Below are 23,245 nucleotides of genomic sequence, written 5' to 3' on the forward strand. Positions count from 1 at the left end.
GCAGCTGTGGGAAGAGATGTCTTAAAGAGAACAATGGGAGTAGGTTTCAAGTCCCTCCTACAACAAACTGAAGATGCAGTGGAATCCAGAAGAGTTCTGTGCAAACTCTTTAATGAGCTAACCAATGCCAGGCTAAAGGCTTAAGTAGAAGAAAAAAAGAATCCTTGAAAGAAACAGACAGTGTTCCCCATCTTGCACTTCAGTGCTTCAAGAAGAATGCTATCTGCACTCCTATGCAGCAAGATAAACATTCCCTGCTGGGAAGCAGCGTCTATCCTGCTCGGCTCTTCATTTTCTGCCTCATCTTTTTGCCAGGTCTCTTCTGTAAGAGAGAAGAGAGAGCAGACAAGTTCAGATTGCTCGCTGTGCCCCCAAAACTTGCTAACAGCAATGCAGCATAAGAGGGAGGGGGGCAACCAACAACAGGGTAGGATAAACACTCCACATGCTCAGGCACCAACAGGATCTTCTTGGCCACAGAACTTGTCCTTCCTGCCTGGGCAGCCTTGTCCACAACCAGTGAAGCTCAGCCCCAAAATGTACAGCCTATCTTCCCACATCCAGCATTTAGGTACCAGTCCCACAGCAGACACACTCTCCCTGTGCAGCTTGGACCCAGTCCTGCCCTCCCTCCCCACCCCTGAGCTGTTAGTCCACAGCACATTTCTCACTCACATTGAAGCCCTTCTTCCCAGCTTTCCCAGGGACCTTGTTATGGGCCACCTTTGCCCGGAAGCTGGACACATCGTCATGACTCTCGCGCGTGTTCCACTTTGAGCCTTTTTTCTTACCACCAAACCCAAACTTCTGGTTCTTGTAGCGTCGCTTGGCGTTTGGCCTGAAACAGAAACAGCTAGTCATTGACAGAGCCCCTCTTCACCAGTTCCCAAAAGGCACACAGGATCTGTGGAGAAGCTTCCTATCAGCTCACTCCTGGCAGCATGGCCACACCCTGGATAAACTAACCTGACTAACATGGCTAACTACCTCTCTCCACATCCTAGATGTAATTTTCAGATGTCCTATGTCTTCTCACTGAAAAAAACCCCAAAATTCACTCAACGCACTGCTCCATCCAGTCCATAACTAGCTTCTCCCCCTCATAAGGAAAGGCTGGAAGCAGTAATGTCTCCCTAGGGAGCACAGAACAGAAAAATGACTCTTCTGGCTTCTTCAGTGCCCCCATCCCAGAAAATAACTGGGCTGAGCACTCCCCTGCAAAGCACTTCCACACAAGACTGGGCAGCTACAGATCCCTGATGCACCTCTCCCCCCCACCTCCAATCATACCCTTTCTTTACTCTTTGACCTCCAGCTCCTTCCTTCTTCCCCCGAGGTGGTGGATGCTCTCCATCCAGGAAATCCAACTTGTCAGAGAGGCCTGTAGAAATAAGAGCAGAGTGGCTGTGTAGCTGCTATCACTAAGCAAGGCATAGAGGAGTTTCCAGTGTGAACAAGAGTCACAGCTTCAGACAAAAACAGTGTTAGCCTCTCTGAACATGGAAGCCATTGTGCTGCTGCAGATAACCTGTGGCCCTCCCCATTCAGTGACACCATCGTTCAGCTAATCCTCCAGTGCTGATCAGTAACAACCTGCATGCACAGCACCCTCTGTTCTCTCCTGTCCGACTGTCCCCACTCCCCCAACCTTCTCAAGATCCATGGTTTCACCTTTCTGGTATTTCTTGACTGCATTCAGCATCGTTGCTTTCTCCTTCTGCCTCTTCTGTAGAACCTCTATTTGCACCTGCAATAAGAGACCAAATACAAGCTTTGCTCCCTCCTGTACATCCAACACTCCCCGTGAGGGCTTCACTTTCCAAGCGCTCTCCCTCTCTCCCCATCCAAGCAGCAGCTGGGAACTGCTCCTGTCTTGGGTCTTTCCCATCAGCCTCCCTAGTCAGGAGTGGGGAATCTCTGCCCACAAAGTTTCGTCTTCTGAACTCTGCATCCAAAGGTGCCAGAGTCTTGCCACACTAAGAGTAAGACCTTGCTCTATCAGATTCTTCTCTCACCTTTTTGCCATATTTCCTCAGTGCACGGAGCTGCTTTGCTTTTTCAGACTTCTCCATTGCTGCCTGTTTACTCCTAAGCTTCTGTCGGATCTAATTAGGAAAATTAACAACAAGACTTATGCAGAGGGAGCCAAAAGAATAGCACTGCTCCTAAAAATATGTAGTAAGCGTTTAAGCTGTACAATATTTATAAAATACCTAGGAGCCTCCTAAGGCTACCACCTAGACAAAGTGCCACAGTGCTATATGCAGTACACCTTCCTTGCTTTCCATTAGGGTTAATAACTCAAGTTGAGTATGCTCATTGCAGAAGCACTGGAAACCCCTTCCTCCCCATCCTCAAGCAATGACAAGCTTCCTGGTTTTAGTTAATGATGCAGTTTTCAATGAATCCAAAATTCAGAGAGATTCCAACACAGATTTATAGGGAAATCCCTGTAAAATACATGGTGAGGCACAAGGAAAGCTTTGCTGTTTACAAGGGAAAAGGTAGCAGTGACAGTAAGAAACAACTCATCTACAGAGTGACACTGCTGTTCCCCAAGACCAATGATCAGGGCTTCAGGAAGATACTGCCAGGCCATCAAAATACTAAGAAAAGACCTGTGCCTCATTTACCACACACATTAAGTCTTATAACATAAACACCATTTTCTCTTCCTTTCCCCGGTCAGACTCTAGCTTCAAATATCTGACCTAACTTAGTCATTCCTCTGTAGGACAAAGAAAATACAAGGTCCAATTTTGGACCAAGATTACAACATCCATAACAGTCCATCTACATTCATTATATGTGCACTTTAAGTCCATTAACATTTTAAAGATTGCCTGCCAAACAAAAGTAGGAGTATACCTGTTACCTTGTTATATACAAACACTGACTGAACCAATTAGAGAATCTAATTTAAATATACCATCTATTTAAGGCCAAAAGGAGCACAGGGAGAGCGCTTATCCTATGTATTTGCAGAAATGAGTTCCATAAACTAGGGCCAGACCCTATGAAACTTGTTTCCTTCACATGTAAGTCTCACCTGGTACCTGATACTTCCACTGAAGAACAATGAGACATTTAATGAAACTGAAAGATCACAATGTTCACACTGTTAAAGGAATGTCTTTTCTAACTGCACAGCATGTAGCTGGCCTGTGGCACTTGCTGCAACAAAGCAGAAAGCACAAGTTTAGAAGGATTCATAATTAAATGGATAAGAATGTCCAGCTAACAGTAAGACAGCAGCTGTTATGGAAAAAATATTACGTTGGCATGCTTCGGAGTTAGGTTCTAGTTAATTAGAGAAGTCCTCTATTTGGAAGTTAACATCTGTGGAACAATAAGAAGCATATACATATGCATTGTAAACAGTACTTGAAAGACCCCGAGAGGTTGGTATTGTAACACGGTGCATGGCCTAGGGCTGGAGCCCAGCTGCAGGGGCTTAGAGGGCAATAGCTTGCCTGCTTAGGAGCTCTGGGCCAGCTGACAGGGAGGAATAGCTGGCCCTGGAGGAAGTTAAAAGCTCCCAGAGAGATGATGCTGGACAGGAGGGAACCTGAAAAGAAAGGCAACAATGATGCACTGCGATGAAGCCCTTACCGTGGATAGGAGAGGTGGGGAGGGGGTTTTGTTATTCTGTTTAGTTTGAGGAAGGAAAAGGGGATGGCTGTATTCTAGGCCTGGCTAAAGGAGTAACAACCCACTACTGCTATATATTAGGTATCCCAATGAGAACACAGTGGGCATTGAACCAAGTAGTTGCAAACACCTATTAAACAATAAACATGATTATGGCTACCAGGGAGAATCTAACAACAGGCTTCAAATAAGCACAGTATAACAGAGAAAGCAATCAGAAGCCAGCAGTAAAATCTAACCCTTACAAGCAGGGACTAGCAGAGAAGCCCCGTTCTGATCCCCGAGTGTGGGACACTCCGAAAATAATAGTTACTTCCATCTCTTTCCCCTGGCAATGCTGTCGTCTAAAGAGAGGGTCCTGAGTGTTGCTGAATACAATACAGGTTATCCAACCATTCAGTGAGTAAAAAGGCAATGTGTTCGTTTTAAACAGTGGAAATACCTTCCGTGCAACGCACAGCAGGATGTGGAACTTGATGTCAGTATATCTTATAGGCCTGAAGCTATAGCTGGGCAGGGTGCCATTTACATGAGTAACAGGTATTCAGTCATACGGTCAACACTTCCTTAAGGCAGGGGTGTCAAACTCATCCAGCCTGGGTGTGGGACCAGTCTGTGGGATGCAGCCACTAGCCTGGTCTGGTGTGGGTGCTGCATGCAGCATTGTGCCCTGGACTGGTCATGCATGGTGACTGCAGCATATCAGCTTCTGTCCCCCATGCCACATGCAACATGTGCTGGCCCTGGCCCCGTGTATGACAGTGTGTGGGACCAGTCTGAGATGCACACTACACATAGCGCACGAGGCCAGTCTGGGGCACATGCTGCAAGTGGTGCCTGCACTGAACCAGCCCTGCACACTGGATCTGACACAGGAGGCTGGTCTGTGGCCCTGATCTAGACCAGCCCCAGATCAGTGCACAGGGCCAGTCCGTGCTAGTGTAATATGCAGCACATGTCCCATACTGCCGCCTGCACCAGACAGGCTCAGTGCACAGGGCCAGGATGTGCTGCATGTAGGCAGGCGGCACTGCAGGCCAAATGATATGACTCTGTGGGCCAGATCTTTGACACCCCTGTGCCAAGATATAAAACCTTCCTGCTTCAAGGCACAGGCCCACCACAAACAGGCATTAGGAAGACGCTTCCCCTATGGGTGGGCTATTTCATGACACACCACCACATAGCATTCTCTCACTGTCTACCTGAAGCCTCTGACACAGGCCATTGTCAAAGCTATGCAGCTGAATGAGATGGACTACAGGTCCTCTCAACAACTGAGTTCTGACCATATATCACTGACTAAATACTAAAATGAATCAAAGTTTGTACCAAGATGTCTAGGCCCCCTGTGTAGCATACAAAGGAAGGAAAAATCACTCTCGACTTCATACCTTCTGCATCTGTTGGTCAGTTTTAGCCATCTCTGCAAAGTAATCATCTGGCCTTCTGGTGGGAACTTTGAGGTGATGTAGTTGAGGCAAAGCAGTCAGCACTGCTGCCTGAGCCTGATGGTAGCTGGGAAGACAGGAAGACAGCAGTTTAGGGCATGACGAGTACAAGCTGTATAGTAAGTAGCAGGCAGGTATAACAGGCATTCTGCTTATATTAGGTATCTATGCCAGACAAATAAACATTAAATCCCTCAGAATGTCAGAGTGATGTTAACATTGCAGCTTTAAGAACCCCCAAAAGTAGTTAAGGTGACAGTCCGGTGGGTGGCGAATTGGCTGGAGGGTCGCACCCAGAGAGTCGTGGTGGATGAGTCGGTTTCAACCTGGAAGGGTGTGGGCAGTGGGGTCCCACAGGGCTCGGTCCTTGGACCGATACTCTTAAATGTCTTCATCAGCGACTTGGACAAGGGAGTGAGATGTACTCTGTCCAAGTTTGCAGATGGCACAAAGCTATGGGGAGAAGTGGACATGCCGGAGGGCAGGGAACAGCTGCAAACAGACCTGGACAGGTTGGACAAGTGGGCAGAAAACAACAGAATGTAGTTCAACAAGGAGAAATGCAAAGTGCTGCACCTAGGGAGGAAAAATGTCCAGTATACCTACTGCCTAGGAAATGACCTGCTGGGTGGCATGGAAGGGGAAAGGGATCTTGGAGTCCTAGTGGACTCCAAGATGAACATGAGTCGGCAGTGTGACGAAGCCATCAGAAAAGCCAATGGCACTTTATTGTGCATCAGCAGATGCATGACGAATAGGTCCAAGGAGGTGATTCTTCCCCTCTATCGGGCACTGTTCAGACCGCAGTTGGAGTACTGCGTGCAATTCTGGGCGCCGCACTTCAAGAGAGATGTGGATAACCTGGAGAGGGTCCAGAGAAGGGCCACTCGTATGGTTAAGGGCTTGCAGGCCAAGCCCTACGAGGAGAGACTAGAGAAACTGGACCTTTTCAGCCTCCGCAAGAGAAAGTTGAGCGGCGACCTTGTGGCTGCCTATAAGTTCATCACAGGGGCACAGAAGGGAATTGGTGAGTATTTATTCACCAAGGCGCCCCCGGGGGTCACCAGAAATAATGGCCACAAGCTAGCAGAGAGCAGATTTAGACTGGACATTAGGAAGAACTTCTTTACGGTTAGAGTGGCCAAGGTCTGGACCGGGCTCCCAAGGGAGGTGGTGCTCTCCCCTACCCTGGGGGTCTTCAAGAGGAGGTTAGATAGGCATCTAGCTGGGGTCATCTAGACTCAGCACTCTTTCCTGCCTATGCAGGGGGTCGGACTTGATCTATTGAGGTCCCTTCCGACCCTAACATCTATGAAACTGACACACTGAACAAAAGTTTCCTATTCCAGCCTCATTAAATACATAGTTTAAATACTTTACAAGTTACATTATAATACACAAGACATACAATAGGTAAAATTACAACAGCATTAAGACCATATCCTAGCAGGAATCTCCATTTTTCCTTTGTTATGCACTCTAGAAATGTAATGTACTTTTTTTTTGGGGGGGGGAATGCCTACGTAAAACTTAGTTTTGATCTATGCAGCTGGTAGTATTTCCCAAGAGTGTGTTAGTATAGCAGCAGTATATCTGTTTACAGTGTGCCGTCATCTTGGCACAGGCTAATGTAATCTTACAATTTACAGAATATTTCTAGGTGCAGACAATCTGCACTGCCTACAAAGTTTTCAGGTTCAGTGTTCCTCCCATCCTTGAAACTAAGACCACCGAAAGATGTTGGTGCATTTGTTGCAATGAGACTGTCCCATATGCAGTCACCGAATCAACCTCAGACCACTGTTTAGGACAGCAATTTTCAAACTTTGAGCCAAGCCCCACTTTCAGTTACAAGTTTGTTTGCGCTCCCCTCATCCCAGAGAAGCACTGCAGCCAGAAACAGAGCGCCCCTTATCCCAGTAGCTGCTGCAGCTTGGCAGGCTCCATCTAATATGGCACCTCCTGCCTTGGCCCCGCTGCAGCTCAAACCCTAACCCTAACCCTGCACAGGGCTCCCTGCCCCTGTACCCCCGTACAAGGCTGCAGCGGTGCCAGCTCCTTGAACACTTCTTGCCTGTGTGCATTATGATACTACAGTCCCACAGGAGACATCACCTCTTACTTACAAGCTCATCTCTCTCTGGAAGTCATCCTCAGGGTCAGGAGAAGCTTTGTCAGGTGTTTGACTCAAGGTGGGACTTGTGAAGTTTGATGCCTGAGCCAGAGTCACATCTAGCCTTTCCACCCACTCGAGGTGCCGCATGAATTCAGACAGGCACTGCTTCAAGCCATCCTGGAAAAGAGAACAAGGTTCTGTTAACAGCAAGACACAAAACAGACACCTCCTTCCTCAGATAGCAAATCTAAATGCTTTTGTCATATGTGGCCCTGCCTTCTGAGGACGTGGCTCAGCCCCTCAGTGCATAATGTTGGCTGCTTCCTCAGGTGATGAGCATCGAGACAGACAAAGAGAGTCTTGTTAAACTTAGATTAAGAAAGCAGGAAAACTACAACAAGAGAGACATAATCAGAGGGGCCAGATTTAGGTTGAAATTTGAACGGGCATATTGTTTTAATAAACTAAGCTCAAGAGAGGTTGCTGTTAAACTGAAGAGTCCAGATACAGGTTGAGAACCCAGCAGAGAAACAGAGACAGGAACCAAATACAGTTCACATGTGATTTAACTGAGGGACAGGGTGATTGTTTTTGACATGTGAGAAAAGAAAGAGCAAGGAAGGAATCTAATAACATCAAGGCAACTTTAGATTGATGAAAGAAGTTAACGCGCAACATGCCCAATACTGTTTTGGGGAACTCAGATATTACCTTTCTAATATTATAAAAGCCCAAGTCTGTCCGTCTGTCTGTCCATAACGCTTTGTTTGCGCTCTGATTAGCTGTTTCTGTCAGCCAATCAGAGTGCTCCAAATGTGGGGGAGGCCACCTGATTCCAAAGCTGCGCCAAGGACCGGACAGAGGGTGGGGGAGCCAGGGCCAGCAGTGCTGGCCTTGGCTCCCCATCCCACTTCCTGCATGAGGCAGAACAGCAGCAGCATGGGCGTTAGGTGGCATGCCAGCCCCCACCCCCATCATTCTTGATGGGCAATTGGCTAGTTAAGAATATAATGGCCATAAAAAGGCAAGCACATGATTCTGTGACAGCTGTGGAAAGCACAAGGGGGAACTGAGGCAGGACTGTATACCAAGTAGCCAGCAACTCTTTTCAACTGATCTGATAAAATAGACTAAGTTTGTCTTGCAACTCTTGTTTCTCTCACCTTCTGAGTGTACATTTTGGAGCAGAGTGGCTCCACTGGCATCTGCCTTTTTCTATTTCTTCCCTTGGTAGCATCTGCTGATCACCTGGGGGTGTATGGGTGTGGTCCCACAGGAAAGGCTGGGTTGCAGGCAGTGGCCCCAGTGACACAAGGTTTCCAACCCCTGATTTAGCTTGTTGTGGAGTTTCTCTTCTGGTAAGATACTAGAAACTAAGTGCAGACAGTGTGTGCGCGCCACACTGATTTAGCACATCCCACAGGCTTCCTCCAGAAAGCATTCTAGCACATCTTACACTGGTGCGAATGAGAGCAGTGCTTCCTAGGCAACTGTATTATGGAGTAACAACATTCACACAGTAATTAGGATGGGCTCCTAATGAAAGCTCATCATCCAATATTCAGTCCCCAGCTAAACAATAACAAGTGTCACATAACAACTTAAAATCAGCAGGTTAGTCCTATGGCAACAATAAAACATTTTCTGCAAAATCTGAAACAAACCCGGTACTCTGCAGACCAGAGCCAAGCTGTGGGACTTAACCTCTTAACATCTAATCCAATCCAGAAAACAGAACCTCTACAGAACCTGTTATAAGCAGAGCTCTAACAATTTGCAAAGGTCCTCGCAGGCCATGAAATACTGAAAGCAGATCTCACCGCTCTACACAAGCAGCTAAAGTCAATGAGCACCTCCGCGCAACGCCAGTGAACACAGTCGATTCACAGCTCAATTTCAGACTAACACAGCTAATCACGTCCATTTGCAGGAGAAGAGGGCTATGGGGCCAGCAGCACCACCTCTACCACAAACACCAGCCTTTGTCACTACACAGCTCTGCAGTGGCTCCCAGAAACATCTCTGAGGCTCCTAATGAACTAAACCTTAAGGGCTTCTCATTTACAATCTCTGACTCCTTTGTGTAACCACAGGCAAGAGCCCAACCTCCCCAGGCAAACGCCTCACACCAAGAGCTGCAAGGCATGGTACTCACCACGTTGTTCAGGGCCTTCTTTTTCCCTTCAAGCACAAGGTTCAGCCCAGGTTTCAGGGCACCCCTGGAAAATGCTTCCTGGAGCTGTAGGGAAGAAGAGTGGTCAGGTCCCCCAGCATCTTAAAAGGAAGGTGGGCTGTGTCCCTTGCCTAGGGTCTGACAATCTGGACAGACCAAAGGACCCTTCAGTCAGCAGTGCTGAGTCCACTCATCCATACAAGTCCACGCCTCTCCGAGCGGGGTGCCAGAGCAAAGACAAGACGTGGGGAGGCCACACACCACACTAACAGCCGAGGCAAAAACACCAGGTGCTAGCGTATTGCAAGCTGCAACGCGGCATGCTCGGTCCCTCTGTCCAGGGCCACACCACAGGCCCCAGCTGAGAACGACTAGGGCACGAGCGAGTCGTGGTGTCCCAGAGCGTTACCACCACTCTTGACTTCCTAGTCTCTGGGGTACTCAGCCTGGGGAACCCCTTGCCCACTTCCTTTCTGGGGCGGCAGGGAGCAATCCTGCACGCACTGCTCAGCACGAGGCGCTTACCTCTCTGTCGGTGACGAGGGATTCCTCCGACTCCGATCCGGACTGATCCTCGAAGTCTGCCATGGCCCTGGGGAGAAGACACGGGGGACGTGCTCTGGCTCGCTCCGCTTCTCACAGCAAGCCCACCCTGGCCCCAGGGGCGGGGCGGGGGAGAGGCCGACAAACTGCCCTCCTGGCCCGAAGACCGAGGCGGGTCCGCGAGGAGCTGGAGCACCGCGCGCAGAGGGTGTGCAGGGCCCCCCCGCGGGGAAGAGCCGCCAAGGCCGCAGCGGCTTCCCCGGGGCGCAAGGCTCGAACACGACGGGAACCCCGGAGTTTAGGCCGCCGCCGCGCTCACCTCGTGCCGCCGCCGCCACTTCCGGCCTGACCCCGCGCGCTGTTTCCCTTCCGGGTCACGCTGCAACCGCGCTTCCGTTGCCCCGTCTCCATGACGACCGGCGCGGCGCGGCAGAGGCCGGGGCTGGCCGGGCGCGATGTCGGCGATCGTGGCGCAGCCGCTGCACGTGTTCGGGCTGCGGCCCGGCGTGGCGAGCAACGTCTGCTTCTTCGACGAGCAGATCATCATCTACCCCGCGGGCAGCGGCTGCGTGCAGTACCACGTGGAGCAGCACTGGCAGAAGCTCATCCCCGGTACCAGCCCGCCCCGCCCCGCCCCGCCCCGGCCGGCAGGGAGGCACGCGGCGCTCGCCGCCGGGCCGTGGCGCAGAGCCGGGCCTGCCGGGGCCGCCCGGGCGGAGCACGCGGTACACGCCGGGAGGCTGCTCCGGGCTGCAGGGACCGCGGCTGAGTCTGCGGCAGCCGCTGACTACCGCCCCCCCCGCCCCCGGTCTGACGCTGTCGGCGGCTCTGAGGGAAGCGCCCCCCGCCAGCCCGGGGCGGGGCGGCTGTGGCTGGCCCAGCCCCGACCCCGACCCCGGCCCCGGCCCGGGCCTGCGATGGGCGGAGGGCGTTGCGTGCGCCGCCGAGCGGGCTGGCCGGGCCCCGGCGCGGGTGCCCGTCTCGGCGGCGGCCTGGGCGCGGCCCTCCCTCGCGGCGGGTTCCCGCGGGGGGCGGGGCTTGCGCTGCAGGACGTGCGTGTTCGAGAAGGGTCGTGACCCCGGGACGTCTGGCTGCCGGGGGGGCAGGGGAAACGCCTCGGAGGCTGGTGGCAGAGGGTCTCGGTCACAAGAGACCTCTGCTTTTCTTTTTACGATTCTCTGCCCCCCGACCTGTTTCGGGCTTTTAACAGTCGCTCTCGTTCCCTTTCTGCTTTCTAGGGTCTGAAAAAAGTCAGGGGATGTTGGCACTGGCCATAAGTCCAAACCGGCGCTACCTGGCCATCTCTGAGATGGTACAAGAGAAGCCTACTATCACTATCTATGAATTGTCATCTGTCCCATGCAAAAAGCGGAAAGTATTGAATTCATTTGATTTCCCTGTTGAGCAATTTCTCAGCCTGGCATTTTCTCCTGATTCTAAGTATCTAGTTGCTCAGACAGGACCCCCTGAATCCAACCTTGCCTACTGGATGTGGGAGAAGCAGAGACTGATGGCAATTGTCAGAGCTGACACCCAGAACAACCCCGTGTACCAGGTAGGGTGCAGGGGAGGCCGGGGCGGAGACAAATCGCTCTGAGAGAACACCTGTTGCAATCAAGCATGATCTTGTAACGGAAACTCCCTTCCCAAGACGTGGGAGGAGAGCAACAATATTTTCCAGAAAAGGATGCATACTAAGATAATTTCCCTGCGGTAATTGAAGCGAGGCAGCATTTTCTCTCCTGAAAGAAATGCTAACATTAAAAAAAATAAGAAAAGCATTAACATTTATTTGAAAGGCAAAGATATTTGGGTGGGGGTTTTTTACTGGCCCAAGTACATGGTCGAGAGAGGTTTTTTTTAGACAGGCTTCCTCATCACTTTGTTTCAAAGCTTGTCTAAAATGCATGAGCATTTACACACACACACACACACACACACACAGGAGAGAGAGACTTGCTGCTTTAAAATTGCTGATTTCTCAAATCTGAAAACAATTATGAGCAAAATTGATTAGGAAAAAATATAAGCATTAAAAAAGGGATAAGTGGGAAACTGACTTCTTCCACTGCAGATTCATTCATACACCTGGTGTATTATATCACATTTTGGGCACTATACTTCAAGAAAGATGTAAATAAATAGGGAAGAGTCCAGAGGAGAGTAACAAAAATGATTAGAGGTATAGAAAACATGATTTACAAGACAAGTTTGGAAGAACAGGAATTATTTATTTCTGGAAAGGGAAAACAGAAGAGAGATTTGATAGCAATCTTCACAAAGGGTTGTTGTAGAAAGGATGATGATCAGTTGCTGTCTAGGACCACTGGGGGCAAAATTCCAATATAATAAAAGGCTCTGTCTCTCTGTCCATAATGTGTTTAGCCAACTGTGCATGCGCTGCCAAGAGGGCAAGCAGCAATTGGCTGCATGGCCTGGGCTGTGCAGGCCTGTTTGCGCTGCTGCTGCAGAAGTCTGGCAGCAGGGAACAGCTTCCCCCCACCCTCCCTGCCTGCGGGTGAAAGAGGGGATCACAGCGGTGCCCACCCCCCCTGCTGCCCAGTCTGGATGCCCCCCAGAACAGCCAGCAGGGACGAGGCGGCAGTGGGGAGGCAGGTTGCTGCAGGCCAGGCGGACCTGGAGCGGCAGGGGGAGGAAATAGGGGTGGGGTAGGACCCCAAGTGGGAGGGGGGAAGGGGGGAGCGAGGACCTCTGGCTGGTCCTCGGCGCATCTTCAGAATCGTGGCGGTGCTCCCCCACGCTTGGAGCACCCTGTTTGGCTGTTTCTGTCAGCCAATCAGAGCACAAAAAAAGCCTTACAGACAGACAGGCAGACAGACAGACTTAGGTTTTTATAATATGAGAATTGCCCTAAAGTCTCTGACATTTTTTTGTCATTCTTGATTTTTATAAGATAATAAAGTTTTTAGGATAGAGATCATGCATTTTTGCTTGTTTGTAAAGTATTGGTATAAGCATAGTTACTGAAAAGTAATTCCTCTCCCTCCTGCTTTCCAGGTGAGCTTCAATCCCCAAGATAACACTCAGATTTGTATCACTGGGAATGGCATTTTTAAACTTTTCAGATATATAGAAGGAGCCTTGAAACAGACTAACTTTCAAAGGGGAGAGCCACAAAACTACTTGTCCCATGCCTGGCTCTCTGAGGAAAGGGTTATAGTTGGCAGTGATATGGGCAAACTCTTTCTTTTTGAATCTGGAGATCTGCGCTGGGAGACAAATATCGAGTGTAAAAAATCTCCCAGTGAAATCGAAAAGGATGAGCTGCCCAAAGACTCTGAGAGGTATGTTTTTGTGATAATTACTGACAGGGTCCAGCCCATGAGTAAAGATCTTTTGCAGCAGGAAGTGATCTATATAGATGTTAACTGGAAAAACCTTTAGCATCAGTGCTTGCCTTCACTGCCCTGCTGGTAATTATGTGCTTCTCTGGTTGCTGCTGAACTATAATTTTCTTTCTTTTTTTTTTCCTAGTCTCCTTGAATTTGTTACTGGCAGTTCCCCAGATCTTGCCAATGAAATGGTCCTTGAAGGTGATGTCCCACAGCAGGTTTCACTGCCTCGTATCTCTGCCATTGCAGTTTATTCCAAAGGCTTTGCATGCTCAGCTGGGTCAGGAGTTGTTCTGCTGTTTGAGAAGATTGAAGATAAAGAAGGTTATAGGGAGATCCGAGAAATACGGGTAGGTAAGAAACTGAGGTTACAGGTCTTAAACAGGCCACAGCTGTTCCATCTGTAAGCTCCTTTGTTTCACGTGTGTTCCACATAAAAGCTCAGCAGGTCTTCCAGCCACTCTACAAATGTCACCTAATCATAGTTCTGTTGAAAGCCTGGCCAGCATTTACATAGGGGGAAGTGACTAGTCCAAAGTGGCATGCAGTGTCAGTGATGGTCATTCTCTTTCAAGGTAACTTCTCTATGTTTCCCTTTGTGCAACTGGCACCCATGGCACTGCTGAAATTCAGACACCTTTTAAGAAATCTGTCTTGGCTCAATGTCTAGTTGGCAGCTGTATCAAGTGGAGTGCCCCAGGGGTCAGTCCTAGGGCTGGTTTTGTTCCATGTCTTCATCAACAACCTGGAAGATGGAATAGAGTGCACCCTCAGCAAGTTTGCAGATGACACCAAGCTGGGGGGAGTAGTAGATACGCTGAAGGGTAGGGCTAGGTTTCAGAGTGACCTAGACAAATTGGAGGATTGGGCCAAAAGAAATCTCATGAGGTTCAACAAGGACAAATACAAAGTCCTGCACTTAGGACAGAACAATCATAGGCACCGGTACAGGCTGGGGACTGACTGGCTGGGCAGCAGCTCTGTAGAAAAGGACCTGGGGGTTACAGTGGACAGTAAACTGAATATGACCCAGCAGTGTGCCCTCGTTGCCAAGAAGGCTAACATCATCCTGGGTTGCATTGGTAGATATGTTGCCAGCAGGGCCCGGGAAGTGATTATTCCCTTCTATTCAGCAGTGGTGAGGCCATATCTGGGGTACTGTGTTCATTTTTGGGCACCCCACTACAAAAAGGATGTGGACAAATTGAAGAGAGTCCAGTGGAGGGCAACAAAAATGGTGAGGAGGTTGAGCGACATGACTTATGAAGAAAGACTGAGGGAACTGGGCTTATTTAAGTTAGAGAAGAGAGGACTGAGGGGGGATTTAATAGGAGCCTTCAACTACCTGAAGGGGGTTTGAAAGAGGATAGAGCTGGATTGTTTTCAGTGGTGTCAGATGATAGAACAAAGAGCAATAGTATAAAGTTACAGCAAGGGAGGTTTAGGTTAGATATTAGGAAGAATTTTCTCACTAGGAGGGTAGTAAAGCACTGGAACAGGCTACCCAGAGAGGTGGTGGAAGCTCCATCCTTGGAGGTTTTTAAAACCAGGCTAGACAAAGCCTTGGCTGGGATGATGTAGTTGGGGCTGGTCCTGCTTTGAGCAGGGGGTTGGACTAGATGTGACCTCCCAAGGTCTCTTCCAACCTTAACTTTCTGTGAGTCTATAGTTGGAACTGCATGGATTCCTACAGTTGAGGATAAGAGGAAGGTGCACAGTCCCCAGATACTTCAATTTCTTCCTTTCAGTAGCTAGTGAACATCTTTGTTTTGTTGTTGTTTTTTTCCACCAGAGTTCTTAAATTATAATTACATTTGTGTACACTTCCTAGACCCTGTCTAGTTAGTCTATACAAGTACAAATCCACCCTGCCGTCTGCTTGAATACAAAAGATAGAGAAGAGGGGAAAAGTGGGGAGGGGGGAAGTGGAGGCAGTGCTGAGAGGCAGGCAAGTAATAATCCCATAGGGGTGGGACAAACAAGCTAATCCAGGTAACAGGATAGGAATCCATAGTCCTTGTTTAGACCATGTTTAACACAGTCTAGTCTGTGGATGATTTCTTATAGATTCATAGATGCTACTGTTGGCAGGGACCTCAACAGATCATCGAGTCTGACCCCCTGCCTAGGCAGGAAAGAGTGCTAGGGTCAGATGACCCCAGCCAGATGCCTATCCAGCCTTCTCTTATAGACCCCCCCAAAGTAGGGGAGAGCACCACCTCCGTTGGAGCCCATTCCAAATTTTGGCCACCTTTACCATGAATAAGTTTTTCCTGATATCTAGCCTAAGTCTCCTCTCTGTCAGTTTGTGACCATTGTTCCTTGTTACCCCAGGAGGCACCCTGGTGATCAGAGCATCTCTGATCTCTTGCTGTGTCCCCCTAATGAACTTGTAGGCAGCCACAAGATCACCTCTCAGCCTTCTGTTGCGGAGGCTGAAGAGGTCCAGGTCCCTCAGTCTCTCCTCCTAGGGCTTGCTCTGTAAGCCCCTGACCATAAGAGTGGCCCTCCTCTGGACCGTCTCAAGTCTGTCAACATCCGTCTTGAAGTACAGCACCCAAAACTGGGTTCCACAATTTCACATTCAAGTTGACTTTTAAAGTTCCATTGTTTTAGAACAGCTACTCTGAGGTATGCAATGAAATATCCAGGAAGGTAAAAGTGTTCTGTTGTAGGCTTTTGTGTGTTTTTAGACTTGAGGTCAGATCCATGTCATCTTATTCTTTAACATAGGGGTCATCCAGCCTATCCAATTTAGTCAGCAGGGGCACTGGGAGCAGATGATGGCATATATGACATTTGTAGAGGAGCAGGTGAAGAAACCTTGCATGTTGTTATCCATGTTACTGGTTCAATGACGATATGGTCTGTGCTGATGAGCAGGTGCATCTTACATCTGGGTCTGCTACAATGCATGGTGGCTCGGTGAGAATACGAGTTATGTAACCTTTTATTTGAGAGATGCTGGTTGAGTTTGGGGGGATCTCCATAAGCTGTATTGAAAATGTTTGCTTGTAATTAGAGCCAAATAAAGGTCATTTTGTTCATATTGCTGTCTTCGCCTACTGTCCAAGCACTGCTGTTAGTACCTAAGCATATCTCTGCCAAAGCACTATAACACAGGAACTGTGTGTACATTATCATGCCTATTGGATTTGGAAACATCTAATTGGTTGGTTTGCCCTCTAGATTCCTCAAGATCAGCAGAGCAGTGACCCAAATCAGTCAGACAAGCAGGATATTAAATGCATGTGCTTCAGTCCCTCAGAAGAAATACTGCTTATTAGCACAAGTAAAAATCAGCTTTACACCTTTACCCTGTCCTCAACTGAGATAATGAAGGTGAGTTCCACCTGATTACCATTGCCCATGCACTGTAACCAGTGATGGAGGGATAAGCAAGGGCCAGGGGACCACATTCTATTCCATCCTGCTTGAGTCCCTGAAAAAGTTACCATAATTACCTGAATCCAAGCTGACTTCAAATTTAAGACAACTCCCAATAATTAGATTTTATACATAGAAAATATTTCATTTGTTTTATATTCACCCCCTCTAATACTGCTGTGGAATATGTAAGAGCAGGGCTCAGAGACCAGACTTCCATCCTTTGCCTCCATGTGCCTGCCCCCGTGCTCCATATTTCCCCTGTCACTTGCCCCCTGCAGTGCCTTCGCCCCCACCTCACCACTGTCTGCCAGTCCCTTTCCATGCTGTGCCTATGCCTGTCTCCCTACCACCTGCTGCCCACTCTGCCTAGACCTTGTCTTCCCCCCGCACCCCTCCCCGTTACTACCTTCTGGGCAGCTTTGGCTCCCAGTCCAGTGCAAACAACGGCAGTGGCCCCAGCCCAACCTGGCCAGGCAGAAGCATTGGTGGCAGCTCTGAGCCTGGCTGGGGTCAGTCAGGGAGGGTGGGCAGGCTGTATGTTCTCCACATGCCCCCCCACAAGCCACACACTGTGGTCTACCCTATGAGCCCCTTCCCCTGCCTCAAGAGCCACCCTGGTCTGGGCCAGCAGTGGCTCAGCTCCATCTTTGGTTCTGAGCCTGGGGTTGAAGCCAGAGCTGAGTTGCCACCTGTGGTGGGCCAGTACTTGAACTTAAAAGAGGGTGCTTTTTTGCCATATTCACCGGGGGGGGGGGAACCCCTCATCTTGGAGGTTTCTTCAAGTCAACATGGTAATGTGTTTACTTTTGTAATGTGCCTTCACCAAGAGCAAGTTATGCCTGACCAACCTGATTTCCTTCTGTGATAAGGTGACGGGGCTCTGTGGGGGGCAGGGGGAGAGCAGTGGATATGATTTATCTTGAGTAGCAAGCCTTTTGATACTCTCTCTCATGACTTTCTCATCAATAAGGCAAGGAATTATAAACCAGATAAAAGTACTGTAGGGTGGATACATAAGTGGTTGAATTGTCATCATCCCAGACTACAAAGGTGGGTGGATGGTAATAGGATGGGCTTCAGTGTGGATATGTGCAGGGTGCTGCGCCTGGGGAGAAGGAATCCACAGCATACATACAAGCTGGGGAGCTCCCCCCTTGTGAGCACAGAGGCAGAAAGGGATCTTGGAGTCATTATTGACTCCAAGATGAACATGAGCCGCCAATGCCAGACCGCAGCCAGCAAAGCCAACCACACCTTGTCGTGCATCCAAAGATGCATCTCAAGCCGGTCCAGAGAGGTGATACCCCCCCTCTATGCAACATTGGTCCGGCCTCAACTGGAGTACTGCATCCAGTTCTGGGTACTGCGCTTTAAGAAGGATGTGACCTGCCTTGAGAGGGTTCAGAGGAGGGACACTCGCTTTGTTGGAGGGCAACAGGGCAGGCCCTATGAGGAGAGGCTGAGGGACCTGAACCTGTTCAGCCTCAGCAAGCGGAGGCTGAGGGGGGATTTGGTGGCTGCCTACAAATTCGTTAGGGGAGACCAGCAGCAAATAGGAAGAGCCCTATTCTCCCCAGCATCACCTGGGGTGACGAGGAACAATGGCCAGAAGCTGCTAGAGAATAGGTTCAGGTTAGAGATTAGGAGGCACTATTTCACTGTCAGGGTAGCTAGGATCTGGAACCAACTTCCTAGGGAAGTGGTCCTTGCTCCTACCTTGGGTAAATTCAAAAAGAGGTTGGATGAATGCCTGTCTGGGGTCATGTGATCCCAGCGTGTGCTCCAACCAGTGGCGGGGGGTTAGACTAGGTGATCTATTCAGGTCCCTTCTGACCCCTAACTACTATGAAACTATGAAACTATCATGCTTGATGAGTAGTCATCAATGACTCAATATCTAGTTGGAATATGGTATCAAGTGAGGTTCCCCAGGGATCTTTCCTGTGTTCAGTATTGTTTAATATTTTCATTAATGATTTGGACAATGGGATCAAGTGCATGCTTAGCAAATGTGAAGATGATAGCATCTCAGGTGTATTGCAGACACTTTGGAGGGCAGGGCTAGGATCCAGAATGACCTGTATAGACTGAAGAAATGGTTCACAATCAATCAGATGAGATTCAGCAAGGACAAATGCAAAGTCCCACACTTGGGACAGAATAATCACATGCACAGATGCAGACTGGGGAATGACTGGCTGGGCTGCAATACTGTAAAGAACTTGGGGGCTACAGTAGACCGTAAACTTAATATGAGCCAACACTGTGCTCTTGTTGTAAACAAGCCAACAGCCTACAAGTTGTATTAACAAGAGAGGTGATTCTTCTGCTCTCTTCTGCACTGTTGAGGCCTCACATTGAGTGCTGTGTCCAGTTTTTGGCCCTGCATTTCAAAATAGATGTGAACAGTTTGGAAAGAGTCTTCAAACCAAAAAGGCAATTATAGAGAGGCTGGAGATGGGCTTTTCTCTGCGACCATAGGAGACAGAGCTAGGAGAAATGGCTTCAAGCGTTAGCAGGGGAAATTTAGGCTGGAGATCAAGAGGAAGTTTCTGACTCTGAGGGTGGTCAAGCAATTGAACAGGCTGCCTAGAGAAACTGGGCTCCTAGCCACAGGGGAGCATTTGGTCACATGTTCAATTAATGGCATGATTAGAGCAAGTTACAAAGTTACTACACTTTTTTTGTGTTATAACTTTGTAGCTTACTTCATGTTTTACCGTGCCATTAACTGGCTGAACGCGTAGATGGGTCACAACTTAAGGCATAATTAATTACCTGGTTAAATGTACCTTAAGTGTATGGTGTAGAGCGGGGGCTGGCTTTCAGTTCATCTGTGCCTGCTGTGGAGGACCCTTTTTTTCCCCTTGCGTTCTAACCACCCACCTTTATCCCAGGCTGTCCACTTCCTCCTAAAGGGGGCCAGACCACCCTATTACACTAAGTCACAAAGATCAGTGAAAAGGACCCTCCCACCTTTTGTGTTCACTCTTTGTAGGAACCCAAGCAAAGTGGAATGAGATCTAGCTTAGATACCTAATAGTTGGGGTGGAATCTGGCCCATAGTATTCAGTATTACATCCTGTGGTAGTTGTTTGTAAAATTCGTTGGTGAGGCTCTGGAACCTTTGAATACCCTTAATAAGGAGTGTTCTCTGTATATCATAGAATCATAGAAAAGTTCCTGGCAGGGTTGATCAAATGCACTTGAAAGATCCAAGGAAGAGGGCAATGCCCCCCATGACAGAGAAGGACAAACCCCCCCACCGTCCATACCAGTCTGACCATGGGGTAACATTCCTTCCTGATCCCAAAGCTGGCAATTAGTCTGACCCTGAGTAGAAGGGCAAAACCCTCTAATCAGGAACCTCCTGGCTTTAATCCCAGCAGGAGCATTAGCACAGCCCAGTCATAATCCCTGGTCTGTGCTGCAGTCAACACCCAATGGTTCTGAAGAAAGCAAAAAAACCCAACAAAAACTGACATCAATAGCAAGTGGAGGGGAAGAAAATTCCTTCTTGGCCCCACATGGCAACAAAAAGTCCAGAAGCCCGGGAAATACCAAACATCCTCCTTTCTGCTATGAACCTGGGGACAATAAACAACTCCATGAATCGCACAACTCACCTTTCTATGTCCCTTCCATAAACTTATCCCAATGACAAAAAACACGATTAGTACAGAATTAAGGTTTCCTAGTGGTATCTTCTTCCTTTACAGCAAAACTCCAGACTTTGGAAAGCTGGGAAATAAACCTTAATTCCCAGTGGCTACTTTGACAGTGGTATCTGTAAGCTGTCTGGCTCCATTCACTACATGACATGTAGCTGTGCTGAATGGTGGAAAGGTGCTACGTAAGTCATACTGAAATTACATTTTTAAGAGTTGATGACCCTTGAGGTCCCTCCCCACTCTGATTCTACTGAAAAGATTTTGGCAACATGATTCATAGATTCATAGATGTAGGGTTGGAGGGGACCTGAGCAGATCATCAAGTCTGACCCCTTGCCCTGGGCAGGAATGAATACTGGGCTCGTATGACCCCCACTAAGTTACGTTCATATGACCCCAGCTAGGGAGTTATCAAGCCTCCTTTTAAAGACCCCCTAAGGTAGGAGTCAGCACCACTTCCCTTGGAAGCTGGTTCCAGATCCTGGCTGCCCTGAATGTGAAGTAGCGCCTCCTGATGTCTAGCCTGAACCTGCTCTCAATCAATTTGTGGCCATTATTCCTTGTTACTCAGGGAGGCACTTGGGGGAAGAGGGTCTCACCCATTCCCCTCTGGTCCCCCCCGGTAAGTTTTAGACGGTCACTAGATCCCCTCGCAGCCTTCTCTTGTGAAGGCTAAACAGGTCCAGGTCCCGTAGCCTCCCCTCATAGGGCCTACCCTGCTGTCCCTGGATCATGCGAGTGGCGCTCCTCTGGACCCTCTCAATGCTGTCCACATCCCTCCTTAAGTGCGGCGCCCAGAACTGGACGCAGTACTCCACCTGCGGCCTGACCAGTGCTGCATAGAGGGGGAGGATCACCTCCTTGAACCTGCTTGTGATGCATCTGTGGATGCATGACAAGGTGTGGTATTTGTACTATGGTAGCACTCAGCTGTTCCTGTTAGAAGCAGAACACTATTGTATGGGCTACAAACATGCAGAAGTCTCTACTTTGGTGACATTACAAGCTAATTAATGCAGGGAATAAATCTAATATAAATTCTCAGGTAGAATTAAATACATATTTCAAGTGAAATCATAGCAGGCATCTCATGTGTATGGAACTGCTACATTGTAGCCCCAAATCTTACTGGTCTCTTTGTTCATATTTCTCACATGGCAAGTTCCTGCTTAAATCGCTTCCCAAGTTTTTACTTCCCATTTGGGAATGTCTACATTAGACGCTAAATGCGCAGTTGACTAATTCTACTGAGCATTAGCATGGCAGGCAAAAACGTGTGCTAATGCACAGTAGAATTAGCCTACTGCACATTAGCATCACAAAAAAGCATGTTCCAGCTCTACTGCACAGTAGCACTAATTATGGCGCATTGTTAGTACCTGTCATTACAGCGTATTAATGAATGTGTAGATGCACCCAGTGTTGTCTTTTCAGGAAAATTTCCTCTAGGTATATTAGTGACATTTGTCCAGGTCAAATTTTTGTTATTTCTAGGTGATCTATACCAGGCCCTTTGGACAAAGCTCTGTTCTCACTGGTGTGCGCAGCTCTTGCAAGTTAATAATTTCTATGAACCCCATTAATGAATCTTTTCTTTCTCTTTCACATCCTTAATGAAGAAGGGGTATGAAATTGGTCCCAAGGTATTGTTCCTTATTGTGCATTTCTGGTGCTTAGTTTGTCTTAGCACCAGCTGAGACCCGTTCTTTAAACTCCGTGTACTGATTTATGGCATTGTTCTTTGTTTACAGTCCTTGAGTCTTAATCTTGTGCATATTTAAACCAGTACGATTTGTTTTCCCAAGTATTTGTTTCATTTCCCTAGGGGGAGCACTTTGTATACCTAAGTTTTCCATTGCATTCTGCTGCTATCACTGGACTGGCCACCTGTATCCGCAAACCCCTTGTTGCTACCTGTTCCCTGGACAGATCTGTTCGCATCTGGAACTACGAAGCCAAGTAAAGACCCATTTTTTTATTTTATTACCTTCTGCCTCTTTGCATATCCTGTATCTAACAGACAGCAGATGTCTTACCATATGGATACCTGTGTTTTTGTTGATGAGGGAGGTCTTAAAGACTGGAGGTTGGGATGAGTATGAATAGCCAATATGTTCAAAACTAGCATAAAAAAATCACAGACTTTGCTCCCGTGCCTCTGTGCACTGCAAATGTGTCACAGGTTTTCCAAAAATTTATTTTAGAAATGTTTTATATTGTTAAGAAATGTTACTACATTTTTTATCAGCTTGCCTTAACATATTCCCCCATATCTTTGTACCATGAGCACAACTAACTATCAAGTATCCAAAAGAGAAAAAATAATGTCAGAAACTCGAAGAAAGGATTTTAAATGACTTTGCATAACATATCTTCTATAAGCAAATGCACTATAGCACTGGACACATGGATTTTCAGCTCTCTAGTGAGATAATGCAACCATTTTTGGTCTAACTTGCCAAGATACGATTTCTAAGCCTCTAAAAATTGTCAGGATTTGTGATGGCTGCATGTGTAGTGGGGCTTGCTACCACTGCCCTGAGCTTGTCTGCCTACAGGTGGTGACAGGGTGGATCTCGGCTTTGGATCACCTGGTCTGCCGGGAAGTTGGTCATATGTTTTCTCTCCTGCCATGACTTTGATGAAATATATTCCCAGGAGGCACTGCCTGTGGTGATCCTGCCTGGTCTCAATCCTGTTTCTTCTGTGGGGCTCCAAACCTCCCCTTTACCCCAGACTAGCCTCTCAAGCCTGAAGGAGCCAGGATCAACAACCCCATCAGTGTGGGCATACTTTATAACGGCATGCCAGGACCGATTGGGCAGCCAGACCTCTGGACCCAAGATAAAAAGCCCAGCAGAAGACAAATGGGAGGGACTGGAGGGGCCAGAGAACAC

The 23,245-nt window shown here is 48.4% G+C and overlaps 2 protein-coding genes across 5 annotated transcripts in view; one reads left to right on the forward strand and one right to left on the reverse strand.

The window, feature by feature from the left end:
• Positions 1–94: 94 nt before the first annotated feature.
• On the reverse strand, positions 95–10,345 carry EBNA1BP2 (EBNA1 binding protein 2). The gene is made up of 10 exons (XM_006261731.4): positions 10,254–10,345; positions 9,917–9,983; positions 9,374–9,457; positions 7,229–7,395; positions 5,046–5,169; positions 2,016–2,105; positions 1,672–1,747; positions 1,291–1,381; positions 676–838; positions 95–322 (listed from the first exon to the last, which is right to left on the reverse strand). The coding sequence occupies exons 1-10, from the start codon at positions 10,343–10,345 to the stop codon at positions 272–274; spliced, it is 1,005 nt and encodes a 334-aa protein (XP_006261793.3). The 3' UTR covers positions 95–271.
• The window catches only part of CFAP57 (cilia and flagella associated protein 57), an 84,796-nt gene continuing 71,894 nt past the window's right edge, over positions 10,344–23,245 (forward strand). For 2 of the 4 annotated variants that reach the window (XM_059727673.1, XM_059727675.1), the window contains exons 1-6: positions 10,344–10,659; positions 11,173–11,489; positions 12,953–13,239; positions 13,430–13,637; positions 16,477–16,629; positions 22,174–22,307. In XM_059727673.1, coding sequence (XP_059583656.1) covers positions 10,344–10,659; positions 11,173–11,489; positions 12,953–13,239; positions 13,430–13,637; positions 16,477–16,629; positions 22,174–22,307 — 1,415 coding nt within the window. The remainder of the gene's footprint in view (positions 10,660–11,172; positions 11,490–12,952; positions 13,240–13,429; positions 13,638–16,476; positions 16,630–22,173; positions 22,308–23,245) is intronic. The other 2 variants (XM_006261729.4, XM_059727674.1) reach the window with 2 other exon arrangements.

The sequence above is a fragment of the Alligator mississippiensis genome, chromosome 5, assembly GCF_030867095.1.
Source record: "Alligator mississippiensis isolate rAllMis1 chromosome 5, rAllMis1, whole genome shotgun sequence".
Lineage (NCBI taxonomy): Eukaryota > Metazoa > Chordata > Crocodylia > Alligatoridae > Alligator > Alligator mississippiensis.